This window comes from Erpetoichthys calabaricus, chromosome 9, assembly GCF_900747795.2.
Source record: "Erpetoichthys calabaricus chromosome 9, fErpCal1.3, whole genome shotgun sequence".
Lineage (NCBI taxonomy): Eukaryota > Metazoa > Chordata > Cladistia > Polypteriformes > Polypteridae > Erpetoichthys > Erpetoichthys calabaricus.
Window position 1 is genome coordinate 186,976,624 of NC_041402.2, and position 23,976 is coordinate 187,000,599.

The 23,976-nt window shown below is 44.5% G+C and overlaps 1 protein-coding gene and 1 long non-coding RNA gene across 3 annotated transcripts in view; both read left to right on the top strand.

Moving 5' to 3' along the window:
* The window catches only part of fibcd1a (fibrinogen C domain containing 1a), a 349,438-nt gene extending 326,786 nt beyond the window's left edge, over positions 1-22,652 (top strand). The window contains 1 exon segment of the mRNA XM_028808633.2: positions 21,469-22,652. Coding sequence (XP_028664466.2) covers positions 21,469-21,731 — 263 coding nt within the window. The 3' untranslated portion in view covers positions 21,732-22,652.
* The window catches only part of LOC127529255 (uncharacterized), a 481,587-nt gene that overhangs the window by 448,737 nt on the left and 8,874 nt on the right, over positions 1-23,976 (top strand). The window lies entirely within an intron of this gene.

The window sequence follows — 23,976 nt, forward strand, 5'->3', positions numbered from 1 at the left end:
TGCACCTTCAATTTCATTGTTCCTTTGTAAAAGTGACAATGACAATAAAGATCTATCTATCTATCTATCTATCTATCTATCTATCTATCTATCTATCTATCTATCTATCTATCTATCTATCTATCTATCTATCTATCCCATCCACCTTTACCAGCTCCACTCCCGTCATCCTCACCATTCCACTGACCTCCCTCTCATTCACTCACATGTATTCTGTCTTGGTGGTCCTACTGACCTTCATTCCTCTCCTCTCATATCTCCACCTCTCAGGGTCTCCTCGACCTGCTCCCTACTATCGCTACAGATCACAATGTCATCAGCAAACATCACAGTCCACGGGGACTCCTGTCTAATCTCGTCTGTCAACCTGTCCATCACCATTGCAAAAGAAATATTACAAGTACAAAGCAAAATTCAGCACTAGATGATATTTATGATATTTATCATAATTAATATGATCGTTATAATTTGTTACTAACCCTCACCTATTCTGTGTCTCTTTTCGGCACTCAAATGTGGCACTTGGTGCCACCGCCCACCTGCCATGTTGTTCTGCCTGCCTAAGGTAAAGTCATCTCTGATGGAGGATCACAGGAATCGTCGAGTAGATGGGTCCTTTCATCGGATTGGCTGACCCAGCACTGACTCAGCTGTGGAATGGCCAATAGGGGGAGGCAGCTTGATGGCTGAGGTCTCCAGCACTCTGGACAAATCCAAATCCTCTTATGTGATGTCATCTACTGTTGCATTCTGCCCTGTACAGTACTTGTAATATTTCTATTGCACTCTTATATTGTATTGATGATGACTTGTGTTCTGTTCTGTGTATTGTGTTGTATTGACCCCCTTCTCTTTGACACCCACTGCACGCCCAGCCTACCTGGAAAGGGGTCTCTCTTTAAAAGGCCTTTCCCGAGGTTTTTTTTTCCTCTACAAGGGTTTTTTTGGGAGTTTTTCTTTCTCTTCTTAGACAGTTAAGGCTGGGGGGCTGTCAGGAGGCCCTCCCTGTGTGATTGTGGGCGATACAAAAATAAATTGTATTGTATTGTAGCACATAATACGGTTTGGATTTGTTCAGAGTCCTGAAGACCTCAGCCATCAAGCCGCCTCCCTCTATTGGCCATTCCACAGCTGAGTCATTGCTGGGCTAGCCAATCCGATGACAGGACAACTCTACCCGATGACTCCTGCGATTCTCTATCAGAGATGACTTTACTTTAGGCAGACAGAATAACTTGGCAGGTGGGCCGTGGCACATCAGATCTACTACTACTACATTTTCTACTACCATTACTACTATATCAACTCTAAATCAACAGTGCTGGGCTGTATAGTGAATATAAATATTCATTTTTATCTGACCCTCACGGACCCCCTGAAACCCATCCATGGACTCCCTAGGTGTTCACGTACCTCAGGTTAAGGACCCCTGCTTCAGAGCGTCACTGAGTGTTGTTGGAGTTCAGACTTGTGAGTGTCTTTTGATCTTCTGGTTTTAGGGGCTATTTTTGCTTCTTTTCTAGATTTTAGCTCGTTTGCTGTGATTTGTGGCTTTTTTGCCATTTTTGCTCTGCTTTGCATTTATTTCAAATAAATGTCCTTGTTGGACTTGTCTTAGCCAGCCAGAGGCTGGTGGTAAACTTTTCCCGTGAGGGGCAGAATTGTGCATTAGCTGAATATAAAATTAATTTTGAACTTCTAAATAAGGTAGCTGCCATGAAGGAAGGACAAGCAGGTAACCTGGCCGAGGTAAAGGTGGGATTCTTACCTGGTCACCTCTGGGGGCAGGGGTCACATTGTGGTGCCCACAGTGGAAGTCCCTACAAAAATAAAATAACACTTAAGCATCGGTTTTCCACTTGACTCATTTTTCCTCCGCCAAAAAAAAGTACAATCAACGATAAACTTAAGATGCCACCGCCGTTGCCACACAGTATGCCCTGCTCATTACGGAGGCACCGCTATAAGTCACCAGGACAGATACATTAGCTATTAATGTAGTGTGACTGCCGACTTGGGGGGTCACGTAATTGATCCCCTCGCTGCCGCTTGTAAATATTAATCAGCCGCACGATTTGCATGCTTGGATACTGGCGTTCATTACCTGAATATTTCATCTGTCTGTGGACTCGGTGGGCTACGTCTGCTTGTACAGTTAGTAGAAATTCAATCTGCCTGCGTTTTGAAAGAGAACGCAGCAGTGACCTGTGAGCTCAGGCAAACAATACAAAAAATTGTAAATTACCAGCAGCAACTCACATTTCATTGATGCTTTTATTTAATTACTAGCTGCGCTAGCCATCTAAGGTGGGTTGACATCTAAGTGATCAACGTGGACCTCAGCATTAACATTTTCAGTGCACCGTCTATTGGAATGTGTGCAGTAATAAAAATACATTGCATTTTCTATTCCAACAGGTGGTGCATCGCAAACCGATGTTATAATAAAATGCATTATTCCAAATCTTTGTGATGTGCCATCTTTTGGAATGACAAATGCAATGCACATGTCTCTCTCAGGTGACACTTGGTATGGATTTGTAAAAAGCAGTAATAAAATGCATTATTCCAAATCTTTGTGATGTGCCATCTGTTGAAATGACAAATGCAATGCACATGTCTCTCTCAAGTGGCACTTGGTATGGATTTGTAAAAAGCAGTGGTCCGGTTTGTGATGTACCATCTGTTGGAATTACACTGCAATGCATATGTTTCTGTTCTATGCCATTTGGTGTTGGATTTGTAAAAACAGTGTTAAGGTCTGTGATGTGCCATCTGTTGGAATGACAAATGCAAAGCATATGTTTCTGTTCTTTGCCATTATTTATGAGATATGTAAAAGCAGCATTAATAGTTTATGATGTGCCATCTGTTGGAAAGACAAATGCAATGCACATGTCTCCGTCATGTCTCTGGATTTGTAAAAAGCAGTGGTCCGGTTTGTGATGTACCATCTGTTGAAATTACACTGCAATGCATATGTTTCTGTTCTGTGCCATTATTTATGGGATATGTAAAAGCAGCATTAATGGTTTATGATGCGCCATCTGTTGGAAAGACAAATGCAATGCACATGTCTCTGTCATGTCTCTGGATTTGTAAAAAGCAGTGGTCCGGTTTGTGATGTACCATCTGTTGGAAAGACAAATGAAATGTATTTTTATTAGTACCAAAGTTTGTGATGCACCATCTGTTGAAATGTTGAAACATATCAACTGGAAGGATTCAAAGAGATATAGATGTACTGACATTTGTCCTTTTCTTAAGGAGGGCTGTCACATTTCACTGTGCATTTATTTAATTTTGTCCTAAATATTCCCCATACGAGCCTCTCCTGGCAGCAATAGACACAATACAGGAACCAGCCATGAATTAGGTGTGCTCGCTCACTCACTCCCTCACAACGTAATATTCTCCACTCCCATTAATCCAGTTGAGTGTGTAAGAATGCTAGGGGGTCGCTGTTGCGCCATTAAACCCAACCACCAGATACACAGACACAGGATAAAAGCACAGAGAAGTTCTTTTTATTCTTTACCTTCTTCACAGTGCCTTTCAAACACCACAGCCACAATAAATACACTAATCATTAATAAATCAATACAATTCTCTCCTCCACACCTCCCAGCAAGCTCTGTCTTTTACCTCCCAACTCCGGCTCTCTTGCTGGGTCTCCAACAGTCCTTTATCTAGTGCCCGAACCCAGAAGTGCTTCTGTTCTTCCTTCCATGTGACTTGTCAGCACTTCCGGGACAGATGGAGAATCCCAATTCTTTAATCAGCCCGGAAGTACTTTGAGGCTTCCATCCTCATGACTTCCTAATACTTCCGGGCTGCAACGCAAGCATGACTCCCAAGGTCCTTTTACAGCTCCCCCTGGTGGCACCCACGGTACCCAACAGGGATGAGAAACCGGACTCCAAGTCCCAGGATGCCCTGCAGGAATCCGGGGCACCGCTGCACTCCAGGGGAGCTGCCATCTAGCATTTTAGGGGAGGCAGTGTCCTGGAAAAGCTGCCTTCCCCCATCCTTCCATCTGAGGGGCGTCCCTGCTGGAATGAGCTGCCGGCCGTGCACCACAAGGGGCAATGTAAACCTGTTATGACAGCAGCCAGCGCAAGGCGGGGGGCAGTCAAACACACAGAGTCAACTTAAATTAACTCTAACAACTTCTTTTAGAAATCTGAGTATATGGAGAAAAAAAACACACACACACACACACCAGGAGAACATGCAAATCACACACATGGACTACAGCTGGGAATTGTCTTAACTGGGAGTCCCACAAGCACTTCCAAAAATGCCCACTAGAGGGGGAAATCCTATCAAAAACCCTCTGACAGACACAAAAAGGGCCTCACAGAATGTTTATAAAATAAAAGATTTATTCTTCACAAAAAAAAAATGTTCTTCAATAACAATGGCGCTCCGTGGAACACAAAGGGAACAGGATTTGGCCAAAATAATAAGGCAATCCAAAAGACCCAAAACAAAAATCCCAAAAATAGTCAAAGAACGGGGCGAAATGTCAAAAATCCATTAAAAACGAGGCACACTGAATTGACAAAAGGCAGAAGAGCTCAGCACTCCCAAGCACATTCAAAATGAACCACCGGGAACAAGTAGCTCATCTTTATCCGCCCGTTCAAATATGCTGATAAAATCAGCAGATTCCATAGAACCTTAGAATAATCTGGATGAGCCCACTAATCAGAGATCACCAATCCTGTCCACTTAATTCTTCCATCAAGTCCAGTTTTGAAGGTCTCTAAAGTTTGTCCTCCAGACCACCACACTACTTGGTCACTTATTCTATATGTCTGTGGTTCTCTATGTGAACAAAAACTTCCTAACATTTGTGTGAAATTTCCAGCCATGTCCCTGTGTTCTATCTATCTATCTATCTATCTATCTATCTATCTATCTATCTATCTATCTATCTATCTATCTATCTATCTATCTATCTATCTATCTATCTATCTATCTATCTATCTCATAGATAGACAGATAGATATGAAAGGCACTATAGATAGACAGATAGATATGAAAGGCACTATATAATAGATAGATAGATAGATAGATAGATAGATAGATAGATAGATAGATAGATAGATAGATAGATAGATATGAAAGACACTATGTGATAGATAGATCGATCGATCTATCTATCTATCTGTCTATCTATTATATAGTGCCTTTCATATCTATCTATCTATCTATCTATTATATAGTGCCTTTCATATCTATCTATCTATCTATCTATCTATCTATCTATCTATCTATCTATCTATTATATAGTGCCTTTCATATCTATCTATCTATCTATCTATTATATAGTGCCTTTCATATCTATCTATCTATCTATCTATCTATCTATCTTTTATATAGTGCCTTTCATATCTATCTATCTATCTATCACATAGTGCCTTTCATATCTATCTGTCTATCTATGTGATAGATAGATAGATAGATAGATAGATAGATAGATAGATAGATAGATAGATAGATAGATAGATAGATAGATAGATAGATATGAAAGGCACTATATAATAGATAGATAGATAGATATGAAAGGCACTATATAATAGATAGATAGATAGATAGATATGTGAAAGACACTATATAATAGATAGATAGATAGATAGATATGTGAAAGACACTATATAATAGATAGATAGATAGATAGATAGATAGATAGATAGATAGATAGATAGATAGATAGATAGATAGATAGATAGTGCCTATCTATCTATCTATCTATCTATCTATCTATCTATCTATCTATCTATCTATCTATCTATCTATCTATCTAAAGCACAAAGAAGCTTGACGTATGGCATTGAAATTTTCTACCCCCAGGGTTTTTCAGAATCTCTTGCTCCACCCGTCTCTGTGTCCATCTTTTACAAGACCCCCATTATTCCAGATGTTCAGATGTACGCTGGCAGGTCTAGTGACTTGCTCCGGGGGTCGAACAACAAGCCCTGAACCCGCATCCTTGAGATTTAAAGTCTAACCCTAACCCCCTAACCGCCATGCCACACTATCTAACTGGAGAAGCTCTTTGCTGTAATAAAATGAAATGATTTTCAAAAGCGAGTGCGTAACATTTGTATGTTTCTCAGTCCTAAATAATTATGGAGGAGTTCACTTAATTTTTTTCCCCCTATGAATTCATTTAATGATAAATTTATGGTAATTCATTTAAATCAGCAACAGACTATCACACATGACAGACGTAAACGAAATGTAATGAATGGGCATGGTGCCGTGCCCACCTCTGGGTCAGGCTGCCTTATGTTCATCTATTTTACCAGTGTCCTGGATGGCAAAGGTAAAGCCCGCCATCCCAGAGGTGCTTGAGGGGTTCAGTAGGACAGCTGCAGGGGTTTCTTTGCTTCAGTGGTGCCAGGGTGACATGGTGTCTGCCACCTGCTGTTTTTTCTGACCGATTTTCTTCGCCAGTTGGTAACACGACTGCAAGTTTTGATTTTCTTGATTCTAGAAGCCAACTCTTTACTAATGAATGTGTCTTCATCCAGTACAGGGTCATGGACAAGATGCCAGACCCTCAGTTTCCTGCACAATATTCTCAGTTCTGCTTAATTCAGTTCAGGCGGAGAGAACCTACCCCAGTGTTATGGCACACAAGGCCGGTGGCGGCCCAGGACAGGACACCAGGCCATCACATAGCATGACGTTTATATACCAAGAAGACGAAACATTAAAACCACCCCACCCCCCAACACCAACATTGTGTCGGTGCCCTCATGCCACCAAAACAGCTCTGACCCATCAAGGCATGGACTCCACAAGACCCCTGTAGGTATTCTGTGATATCTGGTGCCAAGACAATAGTGGCAGACTCTTTAAGTCCTGTGTAGTGGTGACATGGCACAGAGAAGGTAGTTGGGGGGGGGGGGGGGTTTGCTGACACAGAGAGAGATCAGCTGACGTCACCCATTCTCCATTTAGCTCACACCACAAAGCACTCGCCTCTGAGCCTGAGATGGCAGGTTGGCAACTTGCTTACTGCAGTTCACCACACAGCAAATCCACAAACTGAGATGATCGGCAACTTGGGTGGGATTTGCACTGTGGGTGGGGACTTCCTGTTTGTTGTGAGTTGGGGTTTAACAACATTAGAGCAATCTGGACAAGAGCAGGCCATTCTGCCCAAATGTCGCTCGCCAGTCCTGTAACATCAACTCGAGTTTTGATGATCCCTAAAGTCCTCCTGTCCACCACACTACTTGGTCACGTAGTCCCCGTGTCCGTGGTTTTCTCAGTAAAGGAAACCTTTCTGATGTTTATGCAAAATTTCCCCTTAACAAGTTGACAACTGTGTCCCCGTGTTCTTGATGAACTCATTTTAAAATAACCGTCTCGATCCACTGGACTGATTCCCTTCATCATTTTAAGTACGACAGTCAGGTCTCCTCTTCCTCTCCATTAAAGGCTCAGTTGCTCTTCTCTGGACCATCTCTAGTGCTGTTAAGTCCTTTTTGTAGCCTGGACACCAAAACTGCACACAGAACTCCAGATGAGGCCTCACCAGTGTGTTATAAAGGCTGAGCAGAACCTCCTGTGACTTGTACTCCACACATCAAGGCGCTATATAACCTTAAAGTCTGTTAGCTTTCTTAATGGCTTCTGCACACTGTCTGGTAGTTGATGGTGACGAGTCCATTGCGACTCCTAAATCCTTCTCATAAGATGGACTTTCAATTTTCTGACCTGCAATTGTGCATTCAGACCTCACATTTTAAATTCCTACATGTTTTACTTTACATTTACTGACAATAAATTTCATCTCTGTAGCCCTGTATGAGCCTAGTTGCTCTTCTCTGGACCTTCTCTTGTGCTGCTATGTCCTTTTTGTAGCCTGGAGACCAAAACTGCACACAGAACTCCAGATGAGGCCTCACCAGTGTGTTATAAAGGCTGAGCAGAACCTCCTGTGACTTGTACTCCACACATCAAGGCGCTATATAACCCGACAGTCTGTTAGACTTCTTAATGGCTTCTGAACACTGTCTGGTAGTTGATGGTGACGAGTCCATTGCGACTCCTGAATACTTCTCATAAGGTGGACTTTCATTTTTTTTTATTATTTTATTGAATTTATGAGGGAGGGAAGTCAAGCTAAAGTTAGAAAATGGGATTTATTAGAAGATGGAATGAACCTTCACAAAACCGATCGTGTCATTTCTCAGTGTCATCTCCATCCTTCTCAATGCCTGGAAGGGCCCGGATACCAGCAGAATATAAGGTTTTGTCTCGTCAAACACCATATGCCAAGTGGTATTCCAGTCACTAGTGCAGCGTTTCTCAACCTTTAAGTATTTGCGACCCGAGTTTTCATAACAGTGTTAATCGCGCACCCCTAACGTTTTTTTGAAACCCTAATAAAATGTATTCCTATATTTTTTGCTGCTGATACACCACTACAAGTTTTACAAATAGTGAAATTACGTCACATATGGCAACATTCGTGGCCCCTTTTTTGCTACTTTGCCCCACAGCTTGAGAACTGCTGCACTAGTGCAAGTTACTCTGACTTGCTGGAGGCCACTGTGAAGCCTGATATTCGATCCAAGTGGCAGGGACTGATGTCTCAAGGGGTCATTTTGCTGCCCACACACTGCTAAGAACACCAAGGCCTGTCTGGAGAATGTCAAGTTGGAGGTATTGCCACATCCTCCTTATTCGCCAGGTTTGGCACTGTGTGATTTCCACCCTTTTGGACTGCTAAAAAAAACAAACGTCTGGGTGGTCCGCCGATTCAAGACAAATGACGACGTGAAGAGAGCGGTGCACGAGTGGTGGCTGCGAGGACGAGACAAAACCTTTTATTCTGCTGGTATCTGGGCACTTCCAGGCATTGAGAAGGGTGGAGACTCCATTGGGAAATGACAGCTTCAGTTTTATGAAGGTTTGTTCCATTTTCTAATTTTAGTTTGTCTCCCCCTCGTAAATTTAATAAAATAAAAAATAAAAAAAAAAGAAAGTCCACCTTATGAGAAGGATTTAGGTGTTATAGTGGACTCATTACCATCAGCTGCCAGACAGTGTTCAGTAGCCAATAAGAATGTAAACAGACTGTCAGGGTATATAGCGCCTTGATGTGTGGAGCACAAGTCACAGGAGGTTCTGCTCAAGCTTTATAACACACTGGTGAGGCCTCATCTGGAGTCCTGGGTGCAGTTTGGGTCTCCAGGCTACAAAAAGGACATAACAGCACAAGAGAAGGTCCAGAGAAGAGCGACTCGGCTGATTCAGGGCTACAGGGGATGAGTGATGAGGAAAGATTAAAAGAGCTGAGCCTTAAGGAGATGAAGAGGAGACCTGACTGAAGTGTGCAAAATGATGAAGGGACAGTCCAGTGGTTTGAGATGGGGACTTTAAAATGAAGAACACAGGGACACAGTTGGAAGCTTGTGAAGGGTAAACTTTGTACAAACATTAGGAAGTCTTTCTTCTCACAAAGAATGATAGACACTTGGAATAAGCGACCAAGTAGTGTGATAGACAGTAGGACTTTAGGGATTTTCAAAACTCGACTTGATGTTATTTTGTAAGAAATAAGTGGAGAGGACTGGGGAGCTTTGTTCACTCTCGTCTGGAGTGTTCAAATGTTCTAATCATGACAATTCCTAGAGCTGGTCACCCAGCCAATAAAGCAGCTGTGATAGAGAAGAGAGATGACTGGTTATATAGCGCCCTGGTGTGTGGAGTACAAGTCACAGGAGGTTCTGCTCAAGCTTTATAACACACTGGTGAGGCCTCATCTGGAGTACTGGGTGCAGTTTGGGTCTCCAGGCTACAAAAAGGACATAGCAGCACAAGAGAAGGTCCAGAGAAGAGCGACTCGGCTGATTCAGGGCTACAGAGGATGAGTTATGATGAAAGATTAAAAGAGCTGAGCCATTACAGGAGATGAAGAGGAGACCTGACTGACGTGTTTAGAATGATGAAGGGAATCAGTCCAGTGGACCGAGATGGTGACTTTCTAATAAATCCCATTTTCTAACTTCATCTTGACTCCCCCTCATATTAACTCTTTCAGGGCTGATGTCGACTTTTATCAAAAGGAGGAGTTGACGATGGTAATCAACTGTAAACAGTGACAAAACCAACCGTTACATTTTAGTTGGATTCTCGTTGCTAGAAGGAAAGTTAGATTCATTGGTTTCACCGAGATTCCCTGCACTTTCGTGAGTAGCAAGGCGCACACAACGGCAAAAATGGCATTGACATCTGGTAAGAGATCAAAGCGAATGCATAAAGCAAAATACTCCATGGACGACATTTTGCCTATTATTTCTGAACTGGACTATGACTTGTCGGACTCAGTTTTTGATACAAGTGATTGAAAACCAATGTGAGGTCCCAGCTTCAGCTGATCGGTCCCCAGCTAGTCGTGATACTGACAATCTTCACCAGGGAGGGCTACCACTTAACAATGATAAGAGGTAGAAACCAGATTGTAATGCACTGTGACCGTGACCGCTGCTGCTGTCCCAGCCTGGCAGCAAGCCTGCTGCACATTCTTGGCAAACTGGCAGCCGCAGCATGCAGCAACAGACGTTTTATGTTGATTTCTGAGTGGAACCATTGTTTTTTGGAAAAAATATTCATCCCTCAAAGAGTAAAAGGCAAGTACCATTCCATACAAGCAAGTCAAACTTAACAAAACTCAATTCAGTGTAACCCCCCCACCCATGACAAAGAGAGGAAGGCCAACAGCAGGAGTGAAACTTTTGAGAGTAGTGAAGAGAGAAAGGAGTCCTTCTCCCCAGTATAAATGCTTATTCCAAAATGTTATTGATTAGTTCCTGCCAGGCGTTAAAAAAGTTTTGCTCAGACCCTCTAAGTGAGAATTTGATTTTGTTCCAATTTCCAGTTGTATCATTAACATCAGTTACCCACTGACTTAAAAGAGGTTGGCTGCGATTCTTCCATTTGAGCAAGACAAGTCTACGTGCCAATAGTGAAGTAAAGGCAATTACAGTTTGTTTGTCCTTCTCTGCTTTAAGCCCCCCTGGGAGCCCACCAAACCCAGCTGTTAATAGATTAGGAGGCTGCCTGAAAGGCATTTCAAGACGTTGGTCCAGAGTGATGTTCATTTGGTGCCCACCCATAACACGTGGCCCAATGAGGCTGTCGATTTTGTCTGTAGAGGTGAGAGACGATACCTTTAGTGACTGTGCCCCCCCCTCTCGTCCTGGGGTGGTATGGCATACCTGAGTTGAGTCCGTCAGGTGATCCCCCAAGCAGCCATGTGTGACAACCTGCACCACGTCACCGCTCCTCAGATCACCTTGCGATAAAATGGCAGTCATGCCAAGACTCATTAGTGAAACTGTGTCCTGGGCAGAGGCGTGACCATGGGGGGGCTGGGGTGGGCACTGCCCCCCCCAGAGACAAGCCGTGCCCACCCCCCCCACCCCCCCCGTGAAATGCTCTGTCTGTCCAATGAAAACTCTGGAGAAGAATAACATTTGATTTTCAAAACTGAGTTGCTTTCCAGCGGTGGGCTGGCGCCCTGCCTTGTGCCCTGTGTTGGCTGGGATTGGCTCCAGCAGACCCCTGTGACCCTGTAGTTAGGATATAGCGGGTTGGATAATGACTGACTGACTGACTGACTGACTGACTGACTGACTGAGTTGCTTTCCAATTGGCCCGTTTGAATTTGGGGCATATCCGGCGGTGTCTCCTCCACTAGACAGGCACCAAGCTGCTCACAGTTCACTTCGCCGCACATTTTGCAGCACGTTTTGAACTTGTTGACCGTATTCTTTAATTAAAACAGCGTATACGTTCCATTCTTCTTTTATTTTCTGGTTGGTAACACCAAAGGCTATGCATAGGCGGCTTATTAAAAAGCAGACATCTTCAACATCTGTCCCTCCACAAGCTGCTGGCTCCAGGGTTGAGCACAGCACCGCTGCTACCAACACGGAGCACAGAGCACCCACATCAGGAACTGGAACTCCAAAAGATGTAGATAAGCCTACACAATCCTCCAGCTCTGCGCCCGTGTCGGTACTCCAAACCTCTGCCTTCAACAAAATATACAGTCCGGTCTGCCTGACTTAAATATGGATAGCCCATCCCAGCCCATTTTAATTAATTATCCCAAACGCGAATTCGGAAAGACACTCAGATGTTTTAGTGCAAGCTGGTATCAGTCTCGACGATGGCTTGAATATTCTGTTGTCCGTGATGGCAGCTTTTGCTTTGCCTGCCACAAATTTAGTATTTCCAATTCGGACCACGAGGACGTATTCACCAAACACGGCTACACTAATTGGAAAAGAGCTCTAGAAAAAGACGGTGGCGGCTTCCACAAACACGCGTCTAGCGTCCCGCAAGTCAGAGCCATGTCTGCATCACAGCACTCATCACTGGTGTGTCTTCAGCTGCATGCGAAAGCTCTTTCTCTACTTTGAACCGCATTCTCAACTCCACTCCGCCGAACAATACTGCATTCAAGGAAGGGAAATGTAGACATTCTGGCACATGAGAAAAACATCATAGAAAATCTAGACGTGAATGAATTTACAGTAATCCCTCACTTATCGCAGGAGATAGGTTCCAAGGCCGACTGCGATAACTGAATTTCCGCGAAGTAGGGACACCATATTTATTTAATTATTTAACGTGTATTTGGACGTTTTTAAACCCTCCCTGTATTGTTTACAACCCACCCTTTATTAATAACAGGGACAACTGCTAAGCAATATGAAATCGGTAGATAAGTTTACACTTACTGTATAGCGAAGTACACGTAGCTATATACGATGTGATGATGGTGATGAATATCCATCCATCCATTTTCCAACCCGCTGAATCCGAACACAGGGTCACGGGGGTCTGCTGGAGCCAATCCCAGCCAACACAGGGCACAAGGCAGGGAACCAATCCCGGGCAGGGTGCCAACCCACAGCAGGACACACACACCCACACACACACACCAAGCACACACTAGGGCCAATTTAGAATCACCAATCCACCTAACCTGCATGTCTTTGGACTGTGGGAGGAAACCGGAGCGCCCGGAGGAAATCCACGCAGACACGGGGAGAACATGCAAACTCCACGCAGGGTGGACCCGAGAAGCAAACCCGGGTCTCCTAACTGCGAGGCAGGTGATGAATATGCTGCTCAGTAAAAATGATGACGATGAAGGTGATGATCCCCTGAAGCAGTAGCAAGAGCACGTTAATGCTGAATGAGTGAGATGAGACTTCCTGGTTAATGCAGCACTCCGTCGCTGAGCCAATCAGCAGCACACAGGAACTTAACTGCGTGCTGTGATTGGGTAGCTTCTCAGCCATCCGCCAATAGCATCTCTTGTATGAAATCAACTGGGCAAACCAACTGAGGAAGCAAGTACCAGAAGTAAAAAGACCCATTGTCCGCAGAAACCCGCGAAGCAGCGAAAAATCCGAGTTATACATTTAGATATGCTTACATATAAAATCCGCGAAGTCGTGAATCCGCAAAAAGTGAACCGCGAAGTAGCGAGGGATTACTGTATTTCTGAATTTGCCAAGAGTAACCGCAGACTGGTCCTGTAGATAATATCCAGGATAATATCCTATAGCCTCCCATGACTACAATAAGCCACGTTTCTGTTCTTGCTCTCAAATGTTGTATACATTTGACTTTATTGATAAATTTACCTTGCAGATGTAGTTCTATATTTGTTCACAAAAAATAATAATACAAGTTCCATTGCCTCTGTTAATTTTATTGAACAATAGGTTATGATTTATGCCACAATTTTTGCTTTTATATGTTATATAAAACTATGTTGTTATTATCATTTGACCCCCCTACAAAAATAGGGATGGATGGATAGATGGATATTTTTTGCCCCCGAGACAAGCCAAATGCCCACCCACACATGATGTTCTGGTCACACCTCTGGTCCTGGGGTCCGAACGTCACAAAGTGGCAGGTTCAACTTCTATCCAGCAGGGTGCGCTAGCTCCCTGGTTGCAATAAGTTCTTTTTAATTGTGGCGTTTTAAATAACCTGAACCTAAATAGATATATTATAATGAGGCGATTTCCCTCCCATAGAGGTACGGTGGTAAGAATCACATAAGAGAAAATAACTTTGCTTTCTTCAAAGACGGTTTACGTGGCATGACAGACGGAAAGCCATGACAAGTCCTTTGTGTCGAGTCTGCCAATTTTCGTCACTACACTGGAAGGATTTTCAGGATTGGATGACATTATCTCCCATCCATCCGTCGGCTTCAAAGGTGTGCCGGGCAATGTTCCAAGGCTTTGTACTCTTTCTCCATGTGTAGGCCCTTACTTAGGTAAATCATGCCATTCCAAACAAGGCAAAGAGAGGCATGCTGACACAGAAGTAGCGCACGTTGCCCATTTGTCTTTGTCTATCTTGTCCTATGCTTGGCCTAGCAGTTGTAAATGATGAGCCCCTGTGTGCTAAATCTGTTGTGGCAGGCATGCCCAGCCGGGACGCCCCTGCACACTATATTCAGGGGCAGCAGCCCTGGACACAGCAATACCTCCTCCTGGATGCTAGATGGCCGCCCCCCCTGGGTTGGAGCGATGCCTCGGTTTCCCACAGGGCTCCCTGGGAATTGGAGTTGGGTACAGCCCTGTTGGGTCCCGCAGGCACCGCCAGGGGGTGCTGTGTTTGGTACTATGCATCACACCCGGAAGTGCAGCCGGAACTCAAACACCCGGGTGAACTATAAAAGGAGCCAGCGGCCACCCCACAGCGGCCAGAGTCGGGTGGAGGAGGACAAGGTTGCTTGGGAGGAGTGGTGGTGCCAAGAAAAGGAAGAGAAAGTGCTGTGTTTTGGGACTGTGTATTGCCGGTGGCTCACGGGAAAGACATGCACCCACAGGGGAAGGACAATAAATCGTTTTATTTGTTTTACACGTGCCTCCCGTGTCCAGTCTGTGTCGGGTCGGTCGCTATACAGCGTCCATCTTACACTGTACATGTGAAAAGAAGCAGATTTATAATATTTGCATAGAGCTCAGTGACATTAAACTTATATTCTGATTACACAACTCCACTCACTGGCTCAGCATATCAAGATCAGGGACTCGCTCAGCCCGACTGTGATTTTGATATCAATTATGACAAAAACATTTTTAGTCTGAGTGCTCTTTGAAAAGAAGCACTTTGTGAATTGAGGACATTGGTGGAATTAAAAACAACGACTGAATAAGATGAAGATCTCCCAAGAGAGGGAGGCTCGCTGCGACCAGGGAGGGTCAGGTATCTGTGTTGGTGTGCTGGGTCATTAGCTGACAACCTCGTCTAGAAATCTAACGCTCGCTTACAGGAACACAAAAATCCGAGTGGAGCCGCTTCATTAGACTAATGTTTTATCTTTTTGCCTTCTTTCGACGCATCAAGAAACATTTATCTAATGGGCTCATCATGGAAGCATAGCGCCGATTTGCTGACATGTGTGAGAGATTCAAAGAAATCTGGAGAGCCTAATGGGGGGATCGGGTGCCCCTCCCTGCATCACAGGTAAAAAGAAAAAACAGAGAGAGAGAGTGAAAGAAAGAAGACAACGAGGTGATGAAGCCTTCACACTCGCTTTCACTTGGTGAGAGGGCGCCTGATATCTTGTCAGCTTCCCAGCTGCGAAGGAACACTGTCAATCCTGCCTACTACACCATCTGTGCCCCAACTGACTTGTTTTATCCCTTTTGAGCTCAGTAGAGAAAAAAAAAAAGTTTAGAGAATTCTCATCTATACATTTAAAGTTAATAAATTAAATTCTTTCAGCATGTCGAGAAGCATGTAAACATTTTTAGATACGGCCTTTTAGGGCGTTTTATCTCAACCTCTGGATAAGGTGCCAAGCACTGTGTTTAGGTTGAAAGCTCATTAAAAGAAATAGCAGAGTCAGTGGCTGACAACAACATCATTAATTACTATTGCACGTTTTCATAGAAATGATGTTACTCAAAGTGCTTTACAAGATGAAGAAAGAAATCCATCCATCCATTATCCAACCTATTATATCCTAACTACAGGGTCAAGGGGGTCTGCTGGAGCCAATCCCAGCCAACACAGAGCTGGAACAAACCACGGGTAGGGTGCCAGCCCATCACAGGGCACACACACACACACCCACACACTAGGGACACTTTTTAGGATCGCCAATGCCAATGCACCTAACCTGCATGTCTTTGGACTGTGGAAGGAAACTGGAGTACCCGGAGGAAACCCACACAGACATGGGGAGAACATGCAAACTCCATGCAGGGAGGACCTGGGGAGCAAACCGGGTCTCCTAACTGTGAGGCAGCAGAGCTACCACTGCGCTACCATGCCGCCCCTTTATTTTATAATCCAACCCGCTATAGCCTAACACATGGTCACGGGGGTCTGCTGGAGCCAATCCCAGCCAACACAGGGCGCAAGGCAGGAAACAAACCCTGGGCAGGGTGCCAGCCCACCGCAGGGCACACACACACACACACACCAAGCACACACTAGAGAAAATTTAGAATCGCCAATGCACCTAACCTGCATGTCTTTGGACTGTGGGTGGAAACCCACACAGACACGGGGAGAACATGCAAACTCCACGCAGGGAGGACCCAGGAAGCGAAGCCGGGTCTCCTAACTGCGAGGCAGCAGCACTACCCACTGCGCCACCGTGCCGCCCCTTATGTAAGAAAAATAAAAAAAAGAATTAGGTAATACTAAGGAACAAAGAATAAAGTAAGGTCCGATGGTCAGGAGGATAGAGAAACCAAAAAAACTCCAAAGGGCTGGAGAGTAAAAAACAAAACAAAATCTGCAGGGGTTCCAAGGCCACGAGACCACCCAGCCAGCCCCCGTAACATATAATGATCTCAATCAGTCCTCATGGTTTTCAGGCTTCACATGGAAGAACTAGATGATGATGATGATGGTCATCTGGCCTTCAATCCATCAATGTAGGGACTGCATGGTGCCCTGATCAGGTGATGGGGGCGCAGATCAGGATAACAGGAAACTGGAAAAGGAACAGCAGAGAAAGTCTGGGTTAGTATGGATTGAGGAGCCATGATAGAAACGATAATTCAATGCATATACAGAACATCAGGGTTACACTCAAATGAAGCTCTGAGTAAGCCATGTTACAGTAATGAGTTTTTAGTTTCAGTTTTTTTAAAGGGCTCCACCGTATTAGCCTGGTGAATTCCTATTAGTCAGCTATTCCAGATTTGAGGTGCCTAACAGCTGAAGGACGCCTCACCACTTCTTTTAAATTTAGCTCTTGGAATTCTAAGCAGACCCTCATTTGAAGATCTAAGGTTACAATTTGGAGTGTAAAGTTACCGACATTTTGAAATACAGGATGGAGTGAGATTATTGAAGGCTTTGTAAACCACCAGCGGTATTTTAAAGTCAATTCTAAATGGCACAGGTAACCAGTGTAACGACGCTAATGTGATTTACTCATATTTTCTTTTCCTAGTTAAGATTCTAGCAGCTCCATTCTGCACTCGTCGTAACCGATTGATGTCTTTTTTTGGGTGGTCCTGAGAGGAGTGCGTTACAGTAATCTAGCCGACTGAAAACAAAAGCGCGATCTCATTTTTCCACATCTTGCAATGTTATAAGAGGTTTAATCAGTCAGTCATCGTCCATCCCGCTATATCCTAACACAACATCACGGGGGTCAGCTGGAGCCAATCCTAGCCAGCACAGGGCGCAAGGCAGGAACAAACCCCGGGCAGGGCGCCAGCCCACCGCAGTATAAGAGGTTTAACTTTTGCTTTATTTCTTAAATTTAAAAATTCTGTCCTGGTAATCTGATTTAAGATGTGATTTAAAATTCAGGTCAAAGTCAATAACTACCCTTAAATTCTTTTCCTCCGTCTTGACTTTTAAGCCTAATGGATCAAGTTTATCTCTAATTTTATTCTCATTATATTCATTTTTGCCAGTCACTAAGATTTATGTTTTCTCCTTATTTAGTTTGAGAAAATGACTACTCATCCACTCAGAAGCACATGTAAGACATTAGGGGTCAGTGAACAAAGAGAGTCGAGGTCATCAGGCGCTATTCATAAATACCAGCACATACTTTAGCCTACCATCTCCCATTATATCTATTGTGATGTGAAATTTTGCATACAAGTTGATAAATATTTGTATGTCTTTATTTGTAACTTGGACAAAGCAATGTAATATTATCCATCCATCCATCCATTTTCCAACCCGCTGAATCCGAACACAGGGCCACGGGGGTCTGCTGGAGCCAATCCCAGCCAACACAGGGCACAAGGCAGGAACCAATCCCGGGCAGGGTGCCAACCCAGCACAGGACACACACAAACACACCAAGCACACACTAGGGCCAATTTAGAATCGCCAATCCACCTGATCTGCATGTCTTTGGACTGTGGGAGGAAACCGGAGCGCCAGGAGGAAACCCACGCAGACACGGGGAGAACATTCAAACCCCTCGCAGGGAGGACCCAGGAAGTGAACCACAGGTCTCCTAACTGTGAGATAGCAGCGCCACCCCCAAGTTAAAATGTACTTTTCAGAAATGTTATTCAAAATCCAATCCTGAAGTCTCTCATTCCTAGAAGAATTCAGACCCTCCAGACTGTTTGCTTTAGTTCTCCTCCAGATGTTTCCTAGAGCTGGAATGGAGTCCCTCTGTGGCAAACTGAATAAACCGGACATCTTTTAGAGTGGCACACGTGGAGCTGTGTAGAGGTGGTCCTACGGACTCACACTGTATGTCAGGACTAAAAAAACGAAGCCTTGACAACTCCATAGACCTCCAAGATCAAACTGTGGTACGGCACAGACCAGAGCAAGGGGGCTAGAAACCAGTTCTAGAGCTTGGGAGTGTTCCCCAAGGAGCACAAATGGCCTCAATAATTGTGAAATGGGAGAAGTTGGGACCACTGTGCAGAGCCGGCTTTAGGGCGAAGCGAATGAAGCGACCGCTTCGGGCCCACAGTTGGAGGGGGCCCACTGCGCCCAAGGTTTTTTTTTTTCCTGCGAATTTGGCTCCTGTCAGTGTGTTACGGTTACGGTTGTCAGTGTCAAACGGAAATTTACTACCACTGCGCCACCGTGCCGCCCCCAATGTAATATTAGTGTTACATTATTGATAAGAACAGCAATGGTTTGATGGTTTAAGAACCCCTTTCCCCCTTTTAGGACTGAGTCTCTTTGTAATTTTACGACAAGGTTGGGGTGAAGTGCCTCACACAAGTTTGGCAAATGTTTCTCTGCAGGGATCTCTCGGTAAACCCCTACAGGAAAGCCAGGCTGCCTAACTGCCAAGCGTCACCTTAACACACAGTTTGGAGGGCAGGTGTGAAGGTTTTCTGTCCCCCCGTTGGTCTGAAGTATGGCTGTCTTGTATCAGAAGCCTTTAAGTACCACAACACCCTATTGGCTGTAGGGGTTGGACAGAAAATCTATAGATTTGCTTGCTTTACCTCACCCTCTCAATCTCTTACCAAACTGATGAAAGACCATCGCACACACCATGAACTGAAAAGGACAACACAATGAAGAGCACAGCTCGGCAGCCATATTGAGACAGGCATGCGGCCTGTTCTGAAGTAAGCTGACCACAAATGAGGACTTAACTAGAGACATTTCAAGCAACTAACAAGTCTGTGTGCCGCCTGAAACTACACATCAGCATTCATCAGGTTGTATGGTTGCCAATATTCAAGTGTACTTTGCTTATTTCACTGATGACACTGCTGTCGTGGGCAGGAAGAGGAGTTTAGGAACTTAATCAAGGACTTTGTTAAATGGTACAACTCAAACCACCTACAACTGAACAGCAGCAAAACAAAGGAGCTGGTGGTGGATTTTAGGAGGACCAGACCCCTCATGGACCCCGTGATCATCAGAGGTGACTGTGTGCAGAGGGTGCAGACCTATAAATACCTGGGAGTGCAGCTGGATGATAAACTGGACTGGACTGCCAATACTGATGCTCTGTGTAAGAAAGGACAGAGCCGACTATACTTCATTAGAAGGCTGGCGTTCTTCAACATCTGCAATAAGATGCTGCAGATGTTCTATCAGACGGTTGTGGCGAGCGCCCTCTTCTACGCAGTGTTGTGCTGGGGAGGCAGCATTAAGAAGAAGGACGCCTCACGCCTGGACAAACTGGTGAGGAAGGCAGGCTCTATTGTAGGCACGGAGCGGGACAGTTTGACATCTGTGGCAGAGCGACGGGCGCTGAGCAGACTCCTGTCAATCATGGAGAATCCACTGGATCATCTCCAGATAGAGGAGCAGCTTCAGTGACAGACTGAGGAGATTGTTCCTGCACCACACTATGCGACTCTTCAATTACACCCGGGGGGGTAAACGTTAACATTATACAAAGTTATTGTCTGTTATACCTGCATTGTTATTACTCTTTAATATTGTTATTATCAGTATGCTGCTGCTGGAGTATGGGAATTGGGATTAATAAAGTATCTATCTAATCTATCTAATCTAATTGTTATTATTTTATGAATATTACCCATAATACATTATTTAAAGTGTAACTTAACTGTTGCTTGTCTTTTACTACACATAATTGCCTGAGGTTATAGATGTAGAAGTGAAGGTGGGGAGAAGTTATAAAGTACAATACCTTATAAGGGTAAGTCTGTGAGATTTGAGACATTCTGACAAAAGCTACATATTAATAATACAAAAGGGGAATGTGCTGCTAATCAAATTCTGTTTCTATGCCCCTCCGCATCCACCTTTCACTATTCTCTTTCAAATCACGCTTGTTTCATCAAGGAGAGCCAATTATCACCGAGTAATCATTTCCATTTGTTTGCGCTGATGCAATCTTTACTGTCAGTGGTTTGCGACTTTCAAATTTTCGTACTTCCATTATCTCTTAACGTGTTCCGCATGTGTATCGTGCCAACGTTTTTGAATTCTTTACGACGTTCTACTTAGTCATCTATCTCTTTGTCTTTTATTTCCGGCCCCCGGCTGTGCTTAAATCTCTTGGCTCAAAGACTCGTCTCGCGGGATGTGAAAGTGTCTCTCTGAGAAAATCACGTCTCGTCTCCTTCCAGCCTTCCAGGATTTTTATTTTATAATAGAGAGATCATTTGTAGATTTTATACACCATAACAGGAGGACACTTTTGTTTTGGTTTTGTTGTTTTAATAAAAGCGCTGTTTGCACTTTGCACCTTCCCCTTTGCTTCGTTTTGATGTCCTCGTTGTCCAGCTCATCCGATGGTGTTGGGTTCAAAGGGCTCCCTAAAGGGAAGTGGGAGCCGTGGAGTAGAACCAAGAACCTGCATCGTCACAGTGCCATTCATGTGCCATCCTGGTGGGCACTCCCTCCAAGTCATAATTGTTTTCCGCAGTGTCCAAGCAGCTCTCTGATTCACATTTTCTTCTTTTCTGATTTGTGTCCCTTCTCTGTTTCTCTCCCTCTTTCTCTCTCTCTCAGGTGATTCTCTACTAAAGCACAACGGCATGAAGTTCACCACAAAGGACCAAGACAACGACCACTCGGAGAACAACTGCGCTTCATTTTACCACGGCGCCTGGTGGTACCGCAACTGCCACACGTCCAACCTGAACGGCCAGTACCTGAAGGGTCACCACACATCGTATGCCGATGGCATCGAATGGTCCTCATGGACAGGCTGGCAGTACTCCCTCAAGTACTCCGAAATGAAGATCAGGCCCAACAAGGACGACAAGAAGTGAGGAGTGCAGGGTGACGGGACACCAATGTAAAAATTAAAAAAAAAATCAAAACTTTCTCATCTTTCTCCAAGATGCTGACCGTCCACGTAATGAGGACAATGTTTAGGGTTTTTTGTTTTTTTCCTTCAGTTTGTTCCTGTGGAAGACTTTAGTATCCCATACCATAATACCGTATCATAGGCCACCGCCATTTTTGACATGATGACGTTTATTCCTTTCAGATTAGGGTAGAGAATGAACAGAAATTTATTGATTTCTTTATGTGATTTTAGAGGTTACCCTGACATGCAGAACGATGTCGCTGTTTGGTGTTACAAGCACAGGACCCTGAATCCCCACCCCGTCAGGCCGTGTCCGTCAGTCCACACAGGGATGTTGTTCTTCTCTTGGTTCTCCACATACAAAGATGAGATTCTCCTCAGACTACCTCAGAGCGCCGTGGGTGAGTGGTGTGCAGCTAGACGCACTAAGGTCTGCCGTTCAGACATCCTGGAGGGACACGTGGGGGGCTCTGAGTGTCAGAATCCATCAGCAGCGTTTTAGCATCACTAGCCTGATGGGCACCATCGGTGGAAGGTGGGACAATCAGAGGGAGAAGGAGAGGGAGAGAGAGAGAGACGTTCAGCCAAGGACCCCATGGGTTTGAGAGCAGGTTAGGGTCACCTTGAGGGGGAGCCCAATGCCCGCTCACTGAGGAGTAAAAAAAATAAACAAGGGATATTATTATGTAGGAGGAGGAGCTTCAGACCACCTGACACCTCACTCAGTGATCCGGAGCGTCTCTGGAATTTATGTGCCGCCTTTCTGTATTCAGTCCCTCGCCGATATGCTTCATCGTGTAGATGTTTTCCCCCAGTTGAAGCACAGGCAGCTGAAGGGACTTTTATCACCACCAGAGGGCAGCACCGAGAGCCTTAGAGCAAAGCCCTGGTCCCTAGCCATCTACCTGTCTATCTGTTTTATATAGTGCCTTTCATTTCTAACTCTCTCATGAAAGGCGCTACATAAGACAGAGATAATGAAGTGTTATTAATCTAAATACCTACCTTACATACCTCCTTTCGTTACTGCCTAGCAAATGAAATGCACTTTATAAAAGACAGAGAAATTGAAACCTTTATATATCCATTTATCTTATATAGATCACTTCATTTCTATCTTATGTAACAGCTTTTCTATCTCTCTGTCTTTTTAGCACTTTTCATGCCTGACGGTCTGTCTGTCTTTACCCAATTGAAGCACAGGCCACTGAAAGGAGTTTCATTCTAGCTATCTGAAAGTGCTGTATAAAAGAGAAAAATAAAAAACATTGTGTATGAAATACAGTATATATATATTGTGACAGTGCGGGGGCGCTATCGACCCCTTGAACCCTCAGACCACACGTCAGACACCAGGTAAAAGTCCAAATGTTATAATAAGTGCACAAAGCACCCTCCACTCCACAATACTCCAATAATCACAAATAAATCAATAATAATCACAAATACACAATCATCCACTCCCAGCAGCTCAGTCACCCTTCCTCCCAACTCGGCTCACGGCTGGGATCTCCCACAATCCTTTTATACTCCATGACCCGGAAGTGCTTCTGATCCCCCCCAGTCCATGTGATTCTTAGCACTTCTGGGTCAGATCAAAAACTCTTCTTTTCTTCAGCCCGGAAGTATATCATCTCTGCCGTTCCCATCCATCTATCCATCCATTTTCCAACCCACTGAATCCGAACATAGGGTCACGGGGGTCTGCTGGAGCCAATCCCAGCCAACACAGGGCACAAGGCAGGAACCAATCCCGGGCAGGGTGCCAACCCACCGTAGGACACACACAAACACACCAAGCACACACTAGGGCCAATTTAGAATCGCCAATCCACCTAACCTGCATGTCTTTGGACTGTGGGAGGAAACCGGAATGCTCGGAGGAAACCCACGCAGACACGGGGAGAACATGCAAACTCCACACAGGGAGGACCCGGGGAAGTGAACCCAGGTCCCCAGGTCTCCCACCTGAGAGGCAGCAGCGCTACCCACTGCGCCACCGTGCCGCCCTATATATATATATATATATATATATATATATATATATATATATATATATATATATATATATATACACACAGGATGGTCCAGATCTAACTGTGCAATTATTGCCTTGCATTGCATTAAAAGTTGTATAGTTAGATCTGGACCACCCTATATATATATAGAGAGAGAGAGAGAAAGAGAAAGTGGCCTTCAAGTGG